This window comes from Durio zibethinus, chromosome 15, assembly GCF_047325235.1.
Source record: "Durio zibethinus cultivar Kanyao isolate XHJ-2024 chromosome 15, ASM4732523v1, whole genome shotgun sequence".
Lineage (NCBI taxonomy): Eukaryota > Viridiplantae > Streptophyta > Magnoliopsida > Malvales > Malvaceae > Durio > Durio zibethinus.
In genome coordinates this window covers 22,031,811-22,054,886 of record NC_143176.1, presented here as the reverse complement: position 1 = coordinate 22,054,886, position 23,076 = coordinate 22,031,811, and the positions used below count along the sequence as shown (strand labels likewise).

At 32.6% G+C, this 23,076-nt stretch overlaps 4 protein-coding genes across 6 annotated transcripts; 3 read left to right on the top strand and 1 right to left on the bottom strand.

Annotated features, from left to right (window-relative positions):
• Positions 1-997: 997 nt before the first annotated feature.
• On the bottom strand, positions 998-3,478 carry LOC111301398 (WUSCHEL-related homeobox 2-like). The gene is made up of 2 exons (XM_022897013.2): positions 2,139-3,478; positions 998-1,629 (listed from the first exon to the last, which is right to left on the bottom strand). The coding sequence occupies exons 1-2, from the start codon at positions 2,452-2,454 to the stop codon at positions 1,151-1,153; spliced, it is 795 nt and encodes a 264-aa protein (XP_022752748.2). The 5' UTR covers positions 2,455-3,478; the 3' UTR covers positions 998-1,150.
• A 3,627-nt stretch (positions 3,479-7,105) lies between these two features.
• LOC111302164 (uncharacterized) lies at positions 7,106-9,149 on the top strand. Of its 2 annotated transcripts, none has more exons than XM_022898103.2 (2): positions 7,106-7,281; positions 7,602-8,753. In XM_022898103.2, the coding sequence occupies exon 2, from the start codon at positions 7,681-7,683 to the stop codon at positions 8,617-8,619; it is 939 nt and encodes a 312-aa protein (XP_022753838.2). In that variant the 5' UTR covers positions 7,106-7,281; positions 7,602-7,680; the 3' UTR covers positions 8,620-8,753. The 2 variants fall into 2 exon arrangements, with proteins under 2 accessions (XP_022753838.2, XP_022753837.2); XM_022898102.2 differs by having other exon boundaries at positions 7,260-7,423; positions 7,602-9,149.
• A 2,941-nt stretch (positions 9,150-12,090) lies between these two features.
• LOC149514777 (uncharacterized) lies at positions 12,091-12,971 on the top strand. The gene has a single exon (XM_089744317.1). It carries the CDS (start codon positions 12,327-12,329, stop codon positions 12,522-12,524), a length of 198 nt encoding a protein of 65 aa, XP_089600443.1. The 5' UTR covers positions 12,091-12,326; the 3' UTR covers positions 12,525-12,971.
• A 5,959-nt stretch (positions 12,972-18,930) lies between these two features.
• LOC111302163 (Dof-type zinc finger DNA-binding family protein) lies at positions 18,931-20,710 on the top strand. Of its 2 annotated transcripts, none has more exons than XM_022898101.2 (2): positions 18,931-19,244; positions 19,420-20,710. In XM_022898101.2, exons 1-2 carry the CDS (start codon positions 19,194-19,196, stop codon positions 20,308-20,310), a joined length of 942 nt encoding a protein of 313 aa, XP_022753836.1. In that variant the 5' UTR covers positions 18,931-19,193; the 3' UTR covers positions 20,311-20,710. The 2 variants fall into 2 exon arrangements, with proteins under 2 accessions (XP_022753836.1, XP_022753835.1); XM_022898100.2 differs by having other exon boundaries at positions 18,933-19,244; positions 19,417-20,710.
• The last annotated feature ends 2,366 nt before the right edge of the window (positions 20,711-23,076 follow it).

Here is a 23,076-nt window from a genome sequence, read left to right as displayed (position 1 = left end):
TAAATTTAAATCGAATTTTAAAATTTTATAATATTATATAATATTTAAAAAACTAAATCGAATCTAATTTAATCTTATCACGGCTTTTCATTTTCAAGGAAATAAAAATGAAACGGTGAGGGAAGGAAGATCCGTTGAGAAGAAAACTAAAATTTTTATTTCGTTTCGGTCATGGGTTGTGGCCCTTTCAGGAAGGCAGGAGCCAGATCTCGGTTGCGGTAGCACTTTACATAGGGATGGTTCGGTGGAGTTAGAAGCCCAATTCATTTAATGGCTAGCCTAGCCAATGTTGGGTGTGGAACTGTGGATCTTGAAGCTTATCCATTTGACTAACCGGGTCCCCACCCAGTCCTCATAGTAAGCTACATAGTCTGAATTAATGGTGGCAACGGTCACTTCATGCTAACATTATTGGTTTAGATATAATGAAATGTTAGCACCATGGACCGGCTCAAGTCTCAAATGTGGCTTGGTTATTGGGAGATACGACCAAATGACCTTTTCCGACTTTCAAGGTGAATAGTATTGCACTGTGTTGGTTTAAATGTTCATGTAGCAGACAGGGATGGGTAGGATTGAGTACAAGTCAATTAAATTGATTGAAATTAAGTGGATTTAGTTGATTTGATTCATTTTATTTTTTTTAGTTATAATTAATTTTTTAAATTGATTAAATTAATTAATTTGATCAATATTTTATTTTTAAAATTAATGATTAAATCGATCGAATTAATTAATTTTTTAATAAATAAAAAAAAATAATATTTTTATTTATTTTTTAAATAAAATATTATTAAAATTATTAAATTTTTTAATGATTTAGTTTTAATAATATTTAAATTTAAATTTTATTAAAATAAATTTATGATCAAATAATTATTCATAATAAAAAAAATATAAAAAATATAATTATTTAACTAAATCAACCAAATCAAATGATCTATTACTTAAAATTTTTTGATTGATTCAACTATTTATTAAATAAAAATCCACTAATTCGATTATTAATTTTTCAAACTAAACCGACCAATTACTTACTCTTATCAAGCTTAATTTTTAACAATGATCCAAGTCTAAGAAAATGAAGAGGCCAGGAGCATAAGACCGAATGAATAAGATGAACAAAAAGCCATCAGAATTTTATACCACCCTAAAAAATGGATTCTTTTAAAGCACTTTCACAAGAACCATGGCAGGAGAAGAAATCAAAGAAGTGTTGTTGTTCACCTCCAGAGCCTTCTTGGTCGATACCAGAGGTAGTCTTATGAGAGCTAGCGGGAGTAGTAGTGGAATTTCCAGCAGAAGTAGTTGAACCAAGTGAAGACATTATTAATGTTGCCCTTCCTTCTGAAGCTCCAGTTGGGTGCAAGGGGAAAAGAGTCAAGGTCTCTTGACTACTATTGTTGCAGCTGCCATTGTTGAGGACTCCTTCATAGTTTTCAATATTATCTGGAATCGTGTTGTTGTAATCCTGGTGAACCAGATCATATGCAGCTCCACCATAAAACCTCACCGTCTCCGTTTTCTCAAGCCTTTCTCTCCTCTTAACTCCACCAGGGAGAAGAACCTTGGGGCACTGAAGGTAAAACCCTAGATCACGTTGTGGTAGAAAATATGGACCACAAACAACTACAAACAGAAAAAGCAATCCAACATTAGATGTTTCATAGTACAACAACAGCGGAAATGAATACGCCTGGATAAAACAGAGAAGGCAGGGTAAAAATGAGAAAAATTGGATGGCATTTCCAGCACTTGTGTTTTGCCCATCTGTCTCTATTATAAGAAGTATGGTTACCACTTGTCAAATCCTTTGAATAAACAAAAATTTTACTGTTTGGAATGAGGAGGGAAGGGAAAGGAAACCGTTTTTATGGAGTAGAATAGTATAGTATAATTAACAAATTGCGATAGAAATAGACACTTTAGATTTAGCCTGTAACACAGATATCGAGCCCATCTGCATGTAGAGACAGCCTGGAAAGAAACTATACCTAGAATAAAATAATGTAGAAAAACAAATAACGAAACGCAAACGAAGCAGGGGAAACAAAAAGTTTGTTTAGATCTTTAAAAAAATGTAACACTTTAAAGAATGAATCAAATAAAATATGCCAAAAAGGGATTTCGAAAAGAACCATTAGGGCCAGGAGGAGGAGGATAAACAGGCTGAGTCCTATGAAGATAACGATTGAAATAAGCCATATTCTCTTGCTTCTGTTTCTGCCTTTGCCTTGCCTTTTGATTTTGAAACCAGTAAAACACGTTTTTCCCTTCAATGGTACCATAAACCTTAAGCCTACTTGTTATCTGCTGTATCTGATCTGCGGTTGGCGTCCTCATCCCTTGCCTATACAAACTTTCAAGCAGGCTTATTTGCTCCTTTGTTGGGTTCCACCTTGAATTCCCCGTGGTTCCACCAGAACCAGCCATGTCCATATTACCACCTTCCATTCTTTCTTTTCTTTTTATTTTTTTTTTTCGATTGCTTGATTGATTCTGGGGATCAAGATTATTGGAAAAGAAGAGAACAAGTCCTGGAAAGACACAGAGAAACAGATAAATTGGTATTCTTCTAGGGTTTTAAGTTTGATGAAGGAAACAAGACAAAATGACTTGAAAGATGGAGAGAAAAAAGATCGTTTGGCAATAGGCATGGAATTTGCATGGTTTTTTTACTCTTTTGTGTAGAGAAAAGAAAGAGTCAAACAAGAAGCGATGGGAGAGAGATTAACATGCGTATTGTTTTTTGTGCTGAAAATCTCTAAAAACATGGCGGTTAGCGTCTGAAGGGAGGCTTGGCTTTGTTTTTTCGTCTTCTTCGTTAGAAAACGAAGACGAGTTTTAAAGACGAAATTGCCCCAAGATCATTGCTTTGGTTTATAATGTTACAGTTTAACCAGTTGTTGCTTTACGGAAATGAAAGATAACTGATGATAAGAAGAAGGGAAAACGCGGGATACGCCCACGAAGAAAAAACAAAGGGTAAAAAGGTCAAAGAAAGGAAAATTTCAGCCCGTTGGGTTGTAAGGTGTTGGTAAGGGCTAGGCTTTGGGAATTGAAGTAAGAGCTGAGCAGATGAGTTCATGCAGACGAAGTTGAATGGTCTAGGTTTAGGTGACTGTGCTCTGCCTTTGCTTTGCCTGCTGTATGCCTTTGTTATGCATGCTTTGTAACTATTGTTGAGCCTTTTTCCTTTTAAAAACCTTTATCAATACAAAAAGTTGAAGCATTTTGTATATGGGAATGATTTGTAGTTATTTGAATGATCTGAATAGTTTTCAATGAATGCTTTCCTCAGCTCTGGATTTTGCTCAAAGCAACAAACAAAAAATGTTTCATGGTGGAGTAGCTATTGGCTTGATTTATCAATTGTTCATGGATCTTCAACATCACACATTCCATTCTACACAAATTAGAAGATAACTAGTATCGCCAATTATTAATTCAAATATTTTGTATGTCGATCAAATTTTAAAAAATTTAAAAGTATGAATTAAATAAATAAATTTAAAATTTTCCAAAAAATGGCATTTGGAATTAATTGCTCTCTCAAACTTAGGGAGGAGGTGGAGATACATATAAAGAAACAGCTAATAAAATTTAAGTGACAATTAATACGTAATTAAAGAAATAATGCATTTTAAAGTTTGAAAACTTTGAAGGCTAATTAATTAGTAATTATAACCCACGAAGCCTTATTGGTGAGTGCTTAAAATGAAGAGTACAGTGGAGCCTAGCGTTGCTAGCTGTTTTTGCATGCTCTGTTTTCATGCGCTGCTAGCTGCCGCCTGCCGACTCGCGCAACTCAACCTCCACCAACCACCACCACCTCCGCCCTATTCTCTCCTTTTTTTCATGGCTTGGAATTCAATGCATATTGCTCTCTCTCTCTCTCTCTATATATATATATATATATATAATTTCTTCTTATCTCTTTGTCAGTATAATTTGGCAGCAAAAGACACAAGCTTTGTTTAACCTGGTGTGTATTTTGGCTGCAAGCGTTGTAAAATACGACCAAACGTGGATATGGATGGAGGTTGAATGAAAGTAAATGAAACCATGTTTGGGTGTTTAGATTGTTTGTGATCTGTGACATGACGTATTGTTGTTGTCTAAGACAAAATTTTGATTTGTGATATATGGCATGAATTGTTCGGGAATCTACCCTTTAGATTAACAACCCATATTATCAAACTTCCCAACTAATAAATTAATAACGGGAATTGAGAAGTAAACGCCATCTGTCATTTTACCTTGTTCAAGGGGAATGTGGTAGTACTCAATATTTCTTACAAGTTACTTCAATGGAAGAATTTAAGACATTTTTGAAGTAGGCCTTGGCATATGTATATATATATATATATATATATATATATATATATATATTTATATGCCATACTTCAATGTACCAAATCCGGGGGCATTGTTAGTCTTGCACTTTTGTTGTATTTGCCCCAAAACAGTGAAAACACTTTTTAAGAGTGATAATTGTTTGAATTGAATTGGATTTTTTTTTTAAGTATATAGAATTATAAATTTTTAAAATTTAATATTTATTTAAATTAAATTTTCATATAAATTAATTTGAATCAAAATTTATTGATTTGGTTCAATTTGTTACTTTTATTTTTTAATTTTAAATTTAAATTTAAAATTTTTTATTTTATTATTATTTTAGTATATTTTTAATATATTTAAATAAATTTATATATAAATATTTATTTTTATTTTATAAAAATTAATAAAAACATATAATTCGATTCAATTAGAATATAATATACATTTGATATATAAATTTAATTCAAATCAAATAAAAAATTGATTTAAATCGAATTAAACCTTATAATTTTAAATTAATTTTTAATTTTTTCCTTTTTTTTTTGTCTTGCATTCTTCGATGCCGAGCCAAATTATCAGCGGTTATGATTAGACCTTTTTTAGGTCTCATTGATCCTTCAGTTTCTATGTCCAAATGGGTCCCTTCTGCACTACAATCTCCGAGCCACGCACATGGGCCATTTTATGATTTCACTTCGGCAAAAATCGCGGCCCGGTTCATTCCTTCCTCAACTGGGTCCTGTGCCCATCAATAGAAAATGGGAAAAAGGCAAAAACCGAGAAATTAAAGGAAATTTTTTTCATACGATATTAAAGCTAGCTTTACCATTTTTTAGACAAAATGTCGTAAATGTGAAACTGGCACATTTTATTTTCTATTACTTCCTAGCTTTATTTTCAAAATTCAGCATTTTTTTATTATAATTTTTTAAAAAAACAAATAATTTAAAATAACAGAAAATCTCATATAAATTACACATATGTAAAAAGCTTATGCAATAAGAGGCATGGACCCCATTTACTTAGGCCCATTGCTTGCAATTTGCAAAGCAAACACATTTTATTTTTTTATTCAAAAATAAAATACGTCATTAATTTAAAATCGATTGATTTAAATTAACATAAAATCTCATATAAATAACACACAACCAAACTTCTCGACGTAGAAAGCCACTATCATATGTTTTGGTGATTTGATTTTATGATTTTATATTTTTCCTTAACCAGTTTGTTTTATAAACAATTTTATTTTGGATAGATTTGAGTATGCAGTGGGACAGTTGAAAGTACTTGTGCCTAACTTTTTCATTGCTCAAAGAAAATCTCACGTATATGTGGGACATTTTATACACAATCCAATTTAATAGTCGGTTCCTGCAATTAAATGTTGTTTCTTTTTCAAAGTCTGAAATGTTGAGATTCAATGTGAAATAAAACCAGAAATCCTTTTTTTACGGCTTTCAATATTGTGAAAGTCAAAAGTTAGAACTTGGAAGCTATAGCAACACAATGAGAGTGTTAGGAGTATTTTTAGATTTAAAAGGTAAAATAATATTTTTCTCGTTAAAGATTATCAATAGATATTTATATTTTTTATTTTTAGATCGATCTAATATATATAGTATTACGTCACCTGTGGATTAATCATATTTTATTTATAAATAAGATCATTTAGATATTATTTAATTATATTGTTTTCTTATACTTTTTTTAATTATTTAGTGTAAACGAAGGGTATATTTTCTGTTTTTATCTTTAATTACTCTTTTTCTCTTTTTATAATTTCAAGATTTTACTTAGAAATTTGACACAAACAAAAAGCCTCTACAATAATTTTTCTTTTGAAATTCTTAATTTATTTTTAAATTTTTTTACTTTATTATTTATCTGATTGAAAAAAATATTACGCATATAAATTTTTAACTCATAACTTTTAAGTGACAATCGATCCAAAAGATAATTGACAAGTGCCTCTGCAATAGTTGGTCATATTACAATATCGTATAGTTTTATGAGGTTAACCAGGCACATGCTATAGTATGATTGGATTTGAATCCATTTCTCACCTTAAACCAAGAAAGTCAAGACCAAGAAAGTCAAGTTTCACACGTTTGATTAGTTGGACTTGAAATGAAATCTTAATTCAAAGTATTAAACGTATTTGATAATTTTTGTGTCAAAACAAAGGAAATGTTGACATAAAAGACCAATAACATGGAAATAAAGCTAATAAGGCTTTTAACAAAAGGTTGATCACATAATAATCTAATATGATAATCACCTTAGTTCACATATATTCCATCAAAACCCACAGCTGGATTTTCATGGTTGACGGGTGTATCCTTTTGCATTGTCCTGGTTAAGGTTATGTGGGGGCTAGCGCATGGGGTGATGCAATATTTTCATTTTTTCTGTAATTTTCTTTTCAAAACCCTTACCTGCCCATGTGAGCTGCTCTCTCTAGCCATTGTCATTTCCTAGACTATCCATCTAAAGAGAAAGTGACATGATTAAAAATCTTTAAAAAAAAAAAGAAATTGATATAATTTAAAAAATTAAAAATAATTATATATGAATTTAATAAATTTAAGTTTATATAATTTATAAATACCGATTTATAATATATTAATTTTTATATAAAATATTATATAAATATACAAATTATCTGTATATGAGTATACGAATTATTACTCTATCATTTGCACGCTTTTATCACTATTGTTTATTGTACAAAGATTTGCCCATATACCCGCAATCATATAGTTTGGTCTCTTTCCCTCTCTGTCTTTCTTTTCTCTCTCAACACTCTTTGTTTTAATAATTCCATCTGTTTCAGTTTTCAACTTCCAGAAAATACCTTTCATTTTTTATTCCAAGCTAAGGTTTTTTGTTTCCATGCTATATATAGTCTATCTACACTGTTTTTGGACTTATAAGGTAAGTTTTTGTTTTTTAATTTCTAGTGAAATTTCCTCAGCATTTCCTCAGATTCCTCCTGGCGTGTGTACTAGGCAAATTACATGCCCCCTAATGCTTTACCACAACGAATCTTAGCTTGTGACTTGCAGCAAAAGTGAAGGTTATCTGGGGTCTTTTGTGTTCTTTGTTTTCTATAGCTACTTCAATATTCCATTGTTGTTTCCTTTAGAAAATGGACTTTTGGTTTGGTTTGTGGAACTCACATGGAAGTTCTGGCATGATTTAAAGGTCTTTTTTTTTTTTCTTTTTTCTTACAACTTTTTTTTTCTTTGGTACAGAGCTGAGAGAAAAGGAATCTTGTGAAATTTGCTACAACAAGATTAGATATATTCAGGAGATGTGAATTTCCAAGCAAAGATGGCATCTTTCAGTGGATTAGGCCTTAGTTTAAGTTTGGTTTTTGGTTGTCTTCTATTGGCTCTTGTTGCTGAGCTTTACTATTTACTTTGGTGGAAGAAGAAGAGAATTGCTAGCTCAGAAGTTGAGAATGATTACAGCAGCTACGCAAAGGAGCTTATTCAACATTTCTGCCGGAAGAAATCTGATGTTTTGCATGTAGCCACCTCCACCACGAACAACCAAAATTTTGTTAAAGACCAAGTTACCAATGGTGTTGAGCCAGACCTGGAAGTTGGCTCAAGCAAAGATTTGCTGCCAAAGGGTTTTGGAGAAGAGGGTGTGGAATCAGAGCTCATGAGACTACACAATCTGGCAGGTCCACCAAGATTTCTGTTCACAATCAAGGAGGAAACAAAGGAAGATTTGGAGTCAGAAGATGGCTGGTCTAGAGGTGATAAGAGCAGAAAAGGATCAAGAACAAGGAGCTTGAGTGATCTTATACTAACCGTTGACACTCCTTTTCTTAGTCCTTTGGCTTCTCCACCCTTGAAGTCACCTCCTTTGAACCCCTTAGAATCTTTTCACCGCCAAGGATTCAATCCCCTCTTTGAATCATCGACAGATGCTGAGTTAAATAAGCTGCGATCTTCACCTCCTCCAAAATTCAAGTTCTTAAAGGATGCAGAAGAGAAACTTTTGAGAAGATTGATGCTAGAAGCTGAGAAAAGGGTACAGAGAAATGGTGGTTCCCTTCAAGATTCTGGTGTTAAAGATGTTAATAGTACAACAATTTTAACACAAGAGACAGAGGGGTCTTTCCTTAAATTCATTGTTGGTAAGAACAGAGAACCTCTCCAATATTTACCACAGTTCCCTTCAAGTTCTTCTCAGGTACTGCCATTGGCTTCTTCTCCTACAACATTCAGACCACTAGACAAGAAAGACGATGTCCATTAGATTCCTGTTAGATGAGTTTCTCTTTTTATTATATTTTAATTTATTCTTTTCATCTGCCAATTAATTTCTCTAGATGGTTACTTGTGTACTACTAATTTAAAAACATTTCCAGAAAAAAAAAAAAAACTTTTTTCTTTCTTTTTCTTGGGGAGGGGGGGGAGGTTCTTGAGGGGGAATCTTTTTGGGGGATGGTAGGCTCGTTTTGGTAAGATAGCCATGACCAATCTGCAACGTTTTGTTAGGCGAGGCAAGGCATCTAGAATTAAAGCAAACTGACAAATTCTACATGTTAATGTTTAAGATGTTGGTTAGTTCAAAGTGGGGGACCTAGTGGGGGCATTTTGGTTTCTGCCCATCCTCCATGTCCCCTGAGCCTCACTTAAACCAGCATTCTTTCATGTGCTCCCAGTTCTCATTTTTCCTTTTTTTTAATCTTTAAATTTAAGTTATTTTTCCAGTTGTGGTGTACAAAGTGTATTATACATCAGCTAGCAATGAAAGAAGTGAGCATGATTAAAGTTTCTAGGCATTGTCAAGACGTGTTCACGAGCAAATAATGTCGAAATGGTGTACAGCTAATTCATTTTTTTTCCCATTTCAAACAATTGAAATTTGTGCAGAAACTTTTCCTCCTTTTTCCCTGCCTGATTACAATTGTTGGAGAAAATCCGCCTTTTGTTGTCTTTTTGTCAATCAAAAGTTAGCAAAGCACACATGATAATGATAATACTAAAGCTGTCCCACCATTGTTGTCAAAGCAAGAATATGTTTTCATTTTCATATATTTCCTCTCATCACTTCTTCCACGGCATTTTGTTTCCCAGAAAAAAAGTTATAGTCTTAAATTGAGCAAAAATGGAGAGAACATGTCCTTAAGTTATGTTCTTGCAAAGATTTAATCGAATTAAGTTGAGTTTATGTATATGTTAAGGCCGCCTTCCAAGCCGAAAGGAAGAAGAAAAATATGGGGGTTGAGTTTCAAAAGTAGTCATTTAATATTGCCTTCAGGGGAGGTTTAATGTCAACAAAATGTGCCAAAGTTGATAGGCAGTTCGAGTTGTGAGCTTTTACCTAAACAGCAAGAAATCTCATTGTTATCACGCGATTGGGCCGAAAGTTTGCCCCCACCTTCATGTCTCCATTTTTTTTTTTTTCAAAATTTGAATCCTTACAAACGATATCTCTGCTAAAAGCGATCAAATTTCTGCTCCAACGTACAGAATTTTTGAAAGGGATAAAGAAAAGACAGGAACCTTTGCGTTGAGGCAGGTAATGGGGACAGATTTAAGGAATTCAAACGTTAGGTTGAGACCAAACAGAGAGTTTCATGTGAGAGACCCAGACATGGAAAAGTGGTCCAAGAGTTGCAGGTCAATTTTTTGTTGGTTTCATTCCATTAAAACCCTGAATGACTTGTAGGTTGATGACAGGTTTTTTTTGGGGAAATATGCTCCTTTGTACTTTTCTTTTCTCGTTCTTCAGGATTTTTGCATACTGGATTTGCCCATTTCAGCAAATCAGCACCACTTTTCTTTTCAGGTTGATTAACATTTGTAAAATGTAGGACCAGCTTATTGTGGAACCTGGCTAAAAAAAATTGTTATTCCATTGTTATTTGCTCGATCCGAACAGGAATAATTAATTCAGGATTGATCTTGACCAGCCTACCTATCCAGTGTTGAAAGTAGTTTAGCTTAAAATTAGAGAGAAAAGGTTGGGCTACAAGCTTCGTAGATTGCCTACAAAAAGAAAAAGTGCTGGCATTTTACAACAGGCGATGTTTGGGCATAGTCAATCATGAGTATAAATGCCTGTCGAAACATGGTTGAGATTGAATAAACGGTGATCCGTGATTTACTCTGAACAAACTTCTTTGGCTGATTGAAGGATGGATTGGGCATGCAAATTGTACATTTGTACAGGTATCATCATTGTTGGTGCACTGCATTTAAAGGGAAAGGAAGGGGTGTTTTTAATATTTCCATTTCGATATTCAAATTCCAAATTATTAAAAAAAAAAGTTGGAAGGAAAAGAAAGTATGAATATACGAGTAGAATGTGAATACTATGATAATATCCGAATGTCTTTATTTACATATAATAAATAAAAAATTTGTAGGATATAATAATAACGTAACAAAATTGACATGATATTAAATATATCAAATTAAATTGATATATCAAATCGATTTAAAAATTTAAAATATTTTTAATTATTTGCTAACAATCTATAATAAAATAAATTATCAAAATATCTTTTGGACCAAAAATACCCCTAACAATCATCATCATTCCATCATCCACACTGACTTCCAACTTGATTGACTACAGCTCCAAAAAAATCAATTTCTTTTCGTTAACCTCACAGCCTCACTTTCTCCTTTTTATACTTGCTTTTAATTTGCATGGTTTTCATTGTTTTCATGATCATGAAGTGAAACTAATTACATAAAACAGATTTTTCTTGGATTCTCCCAAGTTTTTTCTCAACCCAAAGTTGTTCAGATAAGTGTTTTTTAATGACATTATTGATGTATGTTTATTAACACTAAACAATTAAAAAGATGACCAAATCTCTTATTGTATTAAAGGATGCAAGTAAATCTTAAGTATGCTTTGTGTTAATCAATCAGTTAAACTCGAACTAATCACTTTGAATGAGTTGCTAATTCTCGTATTTTCCAATAATAATGCATATTTCATATTTGACAAAGGATAAAATTATAAAAACTTAATGTCAAATTAATACGAATCCAAGTCTTAATCCAATTAAATTAAAATAAAATTAGTTTAATCTATATAAAAAAAAATTGGTGGTTCATTAGATTATAATCGGCTCATTACAGGCCTATGTGGTTCCTGTATTGGGCTAGTAGATGGACTCCAACAGGTGGCCCAACCCTTTCTTTTATTTCAAAAACAAAGTTCATTTCTAGAAATTATTTTGATGGTAGTTGTCTGATTGTTTTGATCTTTGCTTTAATTGAAAATTTGGTTTTCCAAATGAATTGGGTAATATGATGCTAGATGGGTATTTTGTTTTTGCTGCTTCTTTGATTTATGCAATAATGCTTTTGCATTGGTTGATTGATTATTTAGAAGCATTCCTGAGGAAAATTCAGTTTTGTAAACCGGAGAATGATTTAGAGATGTTGAGAAGCAAAAATAAAAGAAAATTTCATGTAAAAAAGGAATACACTTTGAGTCATATAGTTGATACCTTAGTCAAATTGTTCTTAAGATTCACCATGTCTGCACCTTGTTCTAGATTAAAATTGCCTTTGCTTTGCTCTTAATACTAATTTAATGGAGTAATTATTTCTGACTGTGCCATGCTACGGGAAAGTGGATAATACTAGTCTAATAACCCAGTGATTCCATCAACACTCCTCATCTTCAGCTACTATACAAAACAAGAGAAAGAAACAAGACTAACCACATTTTCCGGAGACAAATTATATGTATATGTATATGTATATGAATTTGTTGTTAGTATCGGAAGCTTTGTGAATCTGTTATCTATGTATATATGCATCATTGCTCGCATGCTTCTCCTGCTGTTAACGAATTGTCAATTTTTGCTGTCATATATCTTCTTTTGCAACTTTCCTGTTAACCCGTTTCTTCTGATGTAGAATTGAACTATAAGGAAGTGGATGTAACATTGTATTGTCTCCGTTCGGTGAATGCAGGTTAAATCATAAAGAATGGGCAAGAAAGCTGGTGGACTTTATATCAACCCAAAGAAATTTGGCTCTCTCACAAAACCTTGCATGAAAGAAATGATATCGTTCCTAAATTGCTTGTCTCTTAACAAGGTTAACGATAAAAAATGCATTCGGCATATGGAACTTTTGAGTGCCGATATGGATGCTCAGGTATATGTAATTCTGGTTTCAGTCTGAGTGAGTCTTGACCCCTAACTGTGAAACCTGGCTGCCTCTTGAGTACTTTTTCTATTCCTGTTTAACATGTTTGTAAGACCAAGTACCATGTTATTGTGAATACTTTTCTCTATGCTATCTAATTCATCATGGCTTACATAAACATTTTGTTTACTTTCTCGCAGTCTACCAAGAACAAGAAGCCCTGGGGCAGCATTAATTACCACCAGCATTATGTATCATTCTTCACGCTCATCAGTTCCTGTGGTTTAGTAGAGGAAGAAGTATATTGGTTGTTACCTAGAGAAGGTTGATGTATCATCGACTAATTGGAATTTTTTTGAGGTTGCAGGTGGAAATTTTGGAAAATAGATTCTGAATAAATTTTATGTAGCTCAGACAAATTATTGTCATTACATGATGGATACAAATAGTAAAATAATCTCACATGTTGCTTTTCATGCGTCAGATGGTGTGTGGCATGATCGTGTTGAGCTCCATCAAGTTTCTTTTCTGTTATTATTTTGCTAAGCTACCATGTAGAACGAATGAAACGACAGTGGTAGGAACAGGAGATACATTAGTGTGTTAATGAAGTTCGGAGTTTCGAGGATTCTTTTTTTTGTTTTTTAATACTTCGTTTGTGTTCTGTTATGCATGGTCATGGCTCCGGAGGTTAGAGCGTGATCTGGATCATGACCTTGTTCAGGTGCTTTCAGATTTGCGTTCTTGAGCTTGGCAGGGATGGATTTTTGCCATCGGTAAAATTAGAGAAAGTTTGTGTTTGGTAATAAAATACTTGGGCTGGGCCTTCTTAAGACAAATTGGATTTTATAGCAACAAAAAGCCTAGTAGTTTCTTACTTTTAAAAGAATTAAAAAAAAAAAAAAAAAGACTTGGTGCTTATGTTCGACGGGCAGAGTTCGAATCTCATTCTCTCGAATAAAAATTTTTTTAAATGCATTCTTTACTTTAGCTTTATCAAATTTATCTAACAAAAAATAATAATATAAGCTTAACTTACATTATTAATTTGGGGTTTTGTTGTCAACCGAAAATTAATTTGATCTTATTTTTTATTACGAGTTTGAAAAAAATTAAACAAATAAATTATGAATTTAAAAAGAAAAAATTGGAGTTTTGCTAGCAGTTCATGGTCTCGCAACTATATGCCTGAAGCTGCAATGAGTATTATTCTTATATAAAAGAAAATGTTAAAATGTAATTATTATAAAAAACAAAAAAAAGTTAGGGTTAATTTTTACAGTTGACTATTTAAATCAAGGAACTTATTCCAATTGATGTCAGATTTCAAGAAAATGTTTATTTATGAGGATGAGCTGGTTGTAGAAACTAAAATTTTTTTTTAAATCATAATTAAAAGAAAAAAAAAAAAAAGCCAACTTCTTGAAAAGTAACAGGAAATAAAGTACTAGCGTCATCCAGTACACTATTGTAATTGATAACATTAATGATAAAAGCACAAAAGTAAAAAGCTGAGTCTTCTTTTTCTTTTCCTGTTGGATGTGGGGAAAAGCATCCTTCACCCCTCACCCCCTTTTCTTTTCTGAAGAGAATGGAGTTTGAATTGCCTACTCTACTTCAGCCGAGCTTTGGGTTTTATGGGCTAGTTTTGGGTTAAATTACCCAAAATCACAGCTGCTTGATTGGCAATCATAAATTTATCATAGCTGTTGGACTCAAATTTTTAGACACGAAGATGAGGCGAAGGAATGATGGAATAACTTTTTGTTTTGCAATCCAATGAATGAATACAAAAAAAATGAGCTCGTTTTTGGCTGATGTTAGCCAGGAATTATCCTGGAAATAAGTCAGTAAACTGCAGATATTGGAAGTGTTTTTTTTCTGCATGTATAACACCAACCGCTGAAAGGTTACGGCTGACTCGATCTACTGGAGAATTATTGCCGAACAGGCATGAACCTCACCCAGATGATGCCAACACTGGACACTAGTCTAATTTTATAAAAAAAGAACGAAAGAAGACAACAGATATCTCCTTTGACCACCAGGGTCTTATTACTGATCATCTATTAATATGTCCAAAACCCCTGAAAGAACAGAAATCTCTTACAAGGATGTTGATGAATCATGGTCAGATTCGGACAGAACATTAGAGCTGTAGCTTAGCTTCTCTTCGTTGGTTCTTGGTTTTGGTCCTCTAAAAACTTCTGCTAGCTATATGGCAGCGCTTTGCCCTTGGTTATCATATGTGATCTGCTCTTGCCTGGCTGAGAAGCTACATAAAAGTGATAGTGTAGGCTTGTAGCAACTTATTGGTGTCCGATTTGCATGTGCAATTATGAGGAAAAGTTTTGGCTAGCGGCCGGAGCTGTTTCTGTGAGGGGTCGAAACACAAAATTCAACAAGCAGCCACGTGTGTTTCAGTCTTTGACAGCAGACAAGGTACTCTGTCCTCTCTTTGCTGACTGGGAAACCATGTCTGCCTCATCTAGTTGACCCCCTCCTGTTGTATTCCATTTTCCATCAAATGTAACATCCATACAAGAAACCTGTAAACAAAAAAAAAAAAAAAAGGGATCGTTTATCTTCAATCATCTGGCGTTTTATAAATAAATTTTGCGATAGACAAATTGCTTAAATTCCAAAAAAAAATTGTGCTTCTCAAAAAATTTTATTGATTATATTTGTGATTAACACACAAAAAAAATCACAATGTTCGAATCCAAAACTTCTGAAACCAATCCCTAGTTGGCCAAAACCCTAGTTAGTTACTTTGCAAGTGACGTTCATATGAAAAAATTTGTCGAAAATATTGATATTTTACCTGTTATTCAGATATGATCTCATGTATATTATTATTTATATGTGTACGCGGAATTGCACTTTTGCTTTTAGGCAAATGTTGTGCAATTAGGGGAGTGGGGGGGACAGGCGAATGTGTTAAGGCTGCAAATTTGCTTCCTTTCCAACTAAAAATCTGGAGACAGGAGAGGTAGCTTTTTGGCATGAAAATGAGCGAAATGCCGTACTCTGTCCAAAAATTGATAGGGAATTAGATTCCAGCGCCACCAACGGGCAATTTTATAAGCCTTTCAGTGTTTAAAATAAATGAAAACCAACTCATCAAATTCCACGTTTCAGATAAAAATATGCAGCCGTGGAGTGATGATGCATCATCATGCATGCAAAGCAAAGTGCTAAAATAAGATTGAATAAAAATAAATACAAAACTACATGCACGTGGGGAGATAAAACTATAAGTCCATAACCCCACTCAAGAACTAGGGCAATGGGAATGTGATATGTCACCCTAATTACTACCATTTTCATGTTTGAGTATTAATAGTCTATTTTAGAACAAATGAGACCGTAATTTAGAATTAAAAAAAATTATACGTAACTGTTGACATTTAAAATTTAAAATTATTAAATGAAAATTTGAATGATTACATGAATCATATTTTTCTTGTTTTGTTGTTCAAGTTATGAAGCATATGATTGATTAAATTATTCCACGAGTTTCAAGAAAAAAAATTAATTTAGACCATCCTCTTTAGAATTCATGTATATCACAAAGTTTACTCTTAAATCTTGATATGTAATGTGACAATTTAATTTAGAAATGCAAATTTCTTTAAGTATATTTCTCTCTTCAAAATTTTACAGTTTATGATTCATAATTTCATATATACATATACATGAAAATGTACGAAAAGTATATTAATCAATGGAATCTACGCCGTTAGCCAACGTAGCTTTGGAATCCCGACCATCGGCATCTCATGAGATAAAGAAGAAAAACAGTGATGTTGATTTTTCCCCTTTCTCGCCGCATTGTTAAATTTTAAAATTTAAAAAAAAGGAGAGGGGGGTAGCTGCCCATTTTTCTTCACTTAGAATGTACATTGTTCAAGAATGATTCGGCCTTTAAATAAATAAATAAAAAATAATAGATAATGAATAAAGGAGAATATGAAGGAGAAGTGGGGTCATGGCTTGCCGTATCAGAATTTTGGGAAAGAGAAAGAAAGCTATTATAAACAATGATGCATCATGAACTGGTTAATGGGTTTGGTTTTTTTTTTGTTAATTTTCAGTTGAAAATTAGAGTTACTTACTGTACTGAGACTAGTTCTGTCTTTCTCACATTTTCCCCCCAAAAGAGGAAAAGTAAGAGTTTCCTATGTTATCTTTCCTTTTATAATAGTGAGACTAAAATCTAATTACTTAAAGAATTTTTTTTTTTTACCTAATCACTTTTCTCATGAAATGATGTCAAATGCTTTACCCAACTTTTCTTTGTTAGGATTAACATTCTTTTATCTCAAATTCAAGTTTTCCAAGCTTTGCATTAGAAAAGTATAATGCCAAACCTTTTTTATTTTTTAATATTTTCTACATATAAAAAAGCAAACGGAGAGAGACTTAGAGATTCGAATCTTGAATTTAATAGTCTTGTTGTTAACAGAATTGATTGAGTTGATAAGCATTGATTCTCATATTTTATTATCAATTATTTCTTTTGATAGGTGATATGTAAATTTAATATAAGTTTTTATTGAAATTTACAGTACATCCTAATTTTGAAATGAGATCCCTCATCTGAATTTTATTACACAAAAAAAATCTTAAAAACCCTATTTTACAGATGTACTATCTCTAATGTCGTTAGCTTTGTTTTTCGAATATTACTAAATAATCCATCCAAAACATTACTATTGAAGTTAAATTTAATGATATCCTACAATAAGGTTTGACTTGCACATTCTCAAATTTAATTATTAACAATTAGGGAGCATCATGTTCCTAAAGGCAATATGCTACTTGTATTTAATATAAAGCACCATTTTGAAGGAATGTTCATAAAAAATGCACTAAAACATTTATGCTGTTTAACTAACACATAAATAATCCAATCTTTCTTCCAAAAAAGAGATCTCTTTATTTTGAATATTTATTTACTTTACATTTTGAACTATATGAAGATGAAAAAGTTGACTATTCAAAATTAGATAGACTTGTATCTCCAAGTAGTTAAATTTTTTTTTTTTACAAAGAGATAGGAGTTTGAGAACAAGTAAAAAGATTATAATCTTGCAGGAGCTAAGATTTAAATTTCAAATTTATTAAATATTATTTTTTAAAAATGATTGCATGAACTAATTGAATTAAAAATTCAAAACTGTTCAATATCACATCTTAATTGGCTTGAATTAGTTATCCTTACGTACATATTAGTAAATAGATGTTAGATATGAAGATAATTTTTTTTTCCAAATAAACACTTTAAAGTTTTGACCAAAAGTACCACCAAAGCCAATGTTAATTGAGGATTAATGAAGGGTAAATTTAATAGTGACCCATCGACCTTGGCTATATATATTAGCAAATAGTTCATTGAATATGGAAGAGTAACCCTTTCAGAATGCTATAGAAACCAGATTTCCTTGTTGAAGAAGAAAAGTATGCATGGCCAATGGCTTCATGTTTCTCATTCCATCTTTTTTCCAGCTGCCCTCTTACCAAACAAAGTGATTTCCATAATTCCTCTCCACATACTCTCCTTGCTGTCTCAATCCAATAAAAGGGGGACTCAACAGAGAAAAAGAGTATAGGAATATTTAGAAGGGAATTAAAAGAGAAGAAAGACAAATTGCAAATTGGTTTAATTTCCTAAAATATTTAAGAGAAAAACATGCTAGGTCTAAGCATTAAAGTTTAAAGACAAGAAGAAGAATTTCTAAAATGCAACTTAAAAAGTTGATGAAGATTGGATAAACTCATCGTTTTCTTCTTCCTTTTTTTTATTTTTTAATTGAAAAGGATAGCTTTATTGTGAAATTGTTAAGGCATAGATGTGCTTAATTGACTTGCACATCAAATGTAAATCTATTAATTAAAGACAATTAGCTACCCTAACCCTAAAAAAAGTCAAGAAAGAGCTGAAAGGTATTAAACATAGTAATATGTTGACTAGCAAGGTAAACCGATCAACAAATAAATATCTATAATTAATTAATGGACAGCACTACATGCATTAAAGTATTACATTCATATATTTATAAAATATAATGCGTTTTTCTAAGTTTTTAATGCAAATTTATAGTTTAAAAGAAAAAGAAATATTTGAGCATAGTTGCCAAGTTCATAATTTCAAAAAAAGAAAAAATACAACATTTAAGCGTTTACGTATAAAAATTCAAATTCGAATCTTTGTAACTTCAATAAAAAAATAAGCCATACAAGTACAGATCATGTATATGTATGTGTATGGCTAATGATTCCCTTTGATTAGGAATTTGATTAATCCCACCATAATGGCAAAAGGGTAATAATTTCTTGCTATGGTGTGGTTTTATATAATCTCTTTTTCTCTCTCCCATGCATGAACTCTCTTTTTGAGCATTAAAACTAAGCAGTCCATAGCATGAAGTAAGAAAGCTTATAGGTGAAGAAAAACATCGTCCACTCAAACCCTAAAACATATAATAAAAACAAAAAGCAGAGATATGAGAGAATAATAAGAGCAAAAGCCCTCTCCTCCCCACTCCCTTGCTATCTTTCCTTCTCCCTCCTCTCTTTAATTCTCTTTTTCTCTTTGCTTTCTTGGCCTCTGGTATTCCCTTAGTGTGATTCTCCACCTTGTTTTTCCTAAAGAACCCATCAAACTTTATAAAAGAAAAAAGAGATAGCAAAAGATTAACCATGGTTTTCTCATCTGTTCCAGTCTATTTAGATCCTCCCAACTGGCAGCAGGTAAGGGTTTTTTTTTTTCTTCATCAATTTCTATCCACAGCTTCTGCACCCAAAGTAAAGCAAATTAAAAAGATAAATATTCTATTCCTTTGATCTTTTCCTGAATATACCAAATATTTTCTTCTTTACAATTATAAAAATTTACTTTGTTTGGATTATCTATATTTTGCAGCAGCATAATCATCAACAAGGAACTGGGAGTGAAAATCCTCAGCATCCACCTCTTCATCCACTTGCTGATGTTGGAACTGGTGGTGCTGGCTCCATTAGGCCTGGTTCGATGGCTGATCGAGCCAGGCTAGCCAAGATTCCACAGCCAGAAGCAGCCCTGAAATGTCCAAGATGTGAGTCCACCAACACCAAATTTTGCTACTTCAATAATTATAGCCTTTCACAGCCACGGCACTTTTGCAAGACATGTCGGCGGTATTGGACTAGGGGAGGTGCCCTTAGGAATGTTCCAGTTGGTGGAGGATGCCGAAGAAACAAGAAAAACAAAAGCAGTAGCTCAAAATCCACAGCTTCTGCAGAGAAGCAAGTTGGTTCAAATTCAACAAATGCTGTTATTCCTTCTGAAATCACTGGTCATTTACCACAGCAAACACCTCATTTACCCTTCATGGCTTCTTTGGAAAATTTTTCTCAGTATGGTTTGGGAAATATTGGCTTAAACTTTGGTGGAATTCAAGGTCAGATAGGGGCAACAACTGGTGCCAGTGGGCAAGCTGATATGGGGTTTCAGATAGGAACCAACTCAGGCATGAGCAGCGCTATTTTATCAGCAGGGGGAACTCATCAGCAGTTCCCTTTCTTTGAGCCAACTAGTGGTTTATATCCATTAATTCAAAGTGAGGGTTCTTCTATGGTGGGAGAAAGCCAGCTTCTTCGCTCTATGAGTTCAAGCTCTAGGGTTTCTCAGCCAGCTCCAGTGAAAATGGAAAACAACCAACGGCTAAATCTATCAAGATCACTGATGGGTAGTTCGGAGAGTAATCAGTTCTGGGGAGGAAATAGTTGGCCAGATTTGTCAGGTCTCAACTCTTCTAGTACTAATCATCTCATATAGCTAGTTTCAATCTTTCTTGACAGACAGCAGCTTCAAGTTGGTCTTGAATCTTCTGCCGCTTCCAGTTATCACAACAGCTTTAATGACAGATAGTTGACATAAAGGAGCAATGTTCCTTTGATCACCTTGACTCGCTCACATGCTCCAAAATCAAAAACAAAATAATGGATGGTGAAATTGCAACGTTCACTGAGGAACTTATCTCATCATCATCATCTATCGAAGAAAAAAAACGAAGATTGGTAGAATTAATGTTGTTTCATAGTATATATTTTGGGTTTTCTTAAGCTATGTGTTTGGTTTTTTATTTGCATGGGCTTGTTTACAGATTTGTTCTATGTTTGCGTGTGAAGTTATGGGATCTGTTATCTGACATGATAAGCTAATATTCTCTGTGAAATATCCTTTCTCATTTCTGTTTTTCTTCTTGCATTACTACTTTTAGTACAAGGTTGCATCACAATGAAGAAAGAAAGAGTTCTTTCTGCAAACCATCAATATCACCCACATTTCGACAAAATGTTCATAGAAGAATAAGAAAATATTCTACCAGAGAGCACTTATATAGGATTGACATCCATGTCTTGTGGGAAAAAAAGAAAGGGCTGAGATTGGCACTGTTGTGTAAGTTGCATAAAATCATGCTAAATTTTGGTTCCTATGTATTTTCCTGTTTTTCAAAGAATCTGCTTGGAATTATAGAGCAGAACAAAAAAGTTGATGAAGTCATTTGCATCTATTGGCTTCTCATCAGCCCAATAGAACCAAGTAATCTCTCTTGACACAATATATTATCCTGCACTTATAAATCCCTATGATCTCTTTCCCTTCGTTGATGAATTTTATTCACCATTATTTTGAAGTTATAATTACAAGTTGATTTTACTTATGCACAGTCCAGTGTCTCTAGCATGTTTAATTATAAACTTAAAATGGATGTTTCATGTTACATCTTGCAGTTGTTTATTGTCTGACATTGCTGAATCCATCTCCTATGCTTTTCCATTTCCATTTTTTTATGCAAGTACATGGGAAATTAAGCTTGAAAAGCTCCTAGTTCTTTTCATCAGTCTTCATCCTCCCCAAGCAAATCTGTTCACCTGCAGCCATGCATCTTAAGTTAATTTGTGCACTAGACAGATTGAGAATTTGTTCATCCTTTTACAACAGATTTAATGATTTTGTACTAAATTCGTTGGGTGCGGGAGTTAAAGTTTTCAAGTTAAAGACAAAGAATCCAAGAAAAAGCCAAAAATCGCACTCAAAACCATGCAATTCCATTTTCAAACAAAGTACCAAATCAAAGTCTGTGAAGTAATCTAGATAATGTTTTAAGTTTTATTAACTATGGACATGGCATGGTCAAAAGAAGTGAAACCTTTTGAACATATCTGTCTCTCTTTCTTTCTTTCTGTCACTTTATTTATCTTTTAAGTGGTAACCTTCAAATGTGATCTCAGAAAACGAAAGATCAGATTCAATAAAAGAAAATTAAAGTTGGAAAATCTTCCACTAATAATTACACAGTAGAAGATAAAATAATAGGAGTACTATGTTTTTAAAAACTCAACTGGGGTTGGTTTTGTCTTAAACAAAAGAAAAGAAAAGGAATCAAGGGGATATTTGCTTTATTGCAAGGACCAAGGCTACTGCCTTACAACAACGAATAAAGCAAATCCAAACCCAAAAAAAACAGTCTCTCTCTTCATGATAGTCAGTTGGGGGATATAACCTAGAAAGTGAAAAAGAAGAAAAAACAGTTAGAAATGAAACTCCAATGATGATGAAAATGTGGGGAACCAACATTTCACATTTGGATGGGAAATGGGAAATGGGAAATGGAAGGAGAAGAAAGAAACTGAGAATGGGAAAGGGAAAGGGAAAGGGAATCCCAAGGTTACATCCATGTAGTGTAGGAGTGTCTGTTTATGTTTTCTTTGCTTCTTGTTTTTTTTTTATGACCAAACTTGGATAGGCTTGAAATGGTTCTCTTCATTGGAAGAATGAGTTGGTCTGTTCAAGTTTGGCATCTGGAAATGGAAGCAGCCCCAACTTCTTCGTAGCAAATATGAAGCTAGTTGCTGTTAAGCTGTGAGCTTCACGGTTTAAGCCTTAAACCTGGTCCTGCCTTTATATGCATTTCAATTTTTACTTCTTGGCTGTGCACCAGATGTAGCCAGAAAGAGAATAGGAGGATCAGATAAGGAAGGAAAGAACTAGAAGGAAAAAAAATAAGCAGTTGAAAAATTTTTAAATGCAGAATTACTATATTTTAAAAATCCTAAAATTTGTTTGTTATCTTTGATAAAGTGTTGAACTCTTAATTTAATAATCAATTTTAAATTATGATAATTTCAAGTATAAAAACTCTATAAATTCATAACTTAAAAAAATGATTACAGAATTTGTATAAAATTTTATTTTCATATCTCAAAATTATGTACTTACTATATGTAGATTCGGTAAGATCAACCTTTTAATCTTTTATTTTTTTTAATAATTGATTTCAATAGATATAAGAGATAAAGGAGACAACTAAAAAACAATTTTAATTTCATGTTTTAGATCTATTGATATTAATAATTAAAAAAATATATAAAACTAAAATATTTTACATTAATATAAGTTGATTTTTTTTCATATTAAATTTATCCTTTTATATATATAAGGAAGTATAAAAAAGAAAAAGAATTCAAAGTACTTTAATTCTTTTTTTTTTATAAAATTTTTATTATTATGACCAATAGATTAAAATTGGATTTGTTT

Excerpts from the sequence above, each read along its gene's own strand:
- LOC111302163 (XM_022898100.2), top strand. The coding sequence starts at position 19,194 with ATGGTTTTCTCATCTGTTCCAGTCTATTTAGATCCTCCCAACTGGCAG. Across the intron at positions 19,245-19,416 it reads ATCCTCCCAACTGGCAGCAG|CAGCATAATCATCAACAAGG; the intron begins GTAAGGGTTTTT and ends TATATTTTGCAG.
- LOC111301398 (XM_022897013.2), bottom strand. The coding sequence starts at position 2,454 with ATGGAAGGTGGTAATATGGACATGGCTGGTTCTGGTGGAACCACGGGG. Across the intron at positions 1,630-2,138 it reads TCCTCCTCCTGGCCCTAATG|TTGTTTGTGGTCCATATTTT; the intron begins GTTCTTTTCGAA and ends TTCTGTTTGTAG.
- LOC149514777 (XM_089744317.1), top strand. The coding sequence starts at position 12,327 with ATGGGCAAGAAAGCTGGTGGACTTTATATCAACCCAAAGAAATTTGGC.
- LOC111302164 (XM_022898102.2), top strand. The coding sequence starts at position 7,681 with ATGGCATCTTTCAGTGGATTAGGCCTTAGTTTAAGTTTGGTTTTTGGT.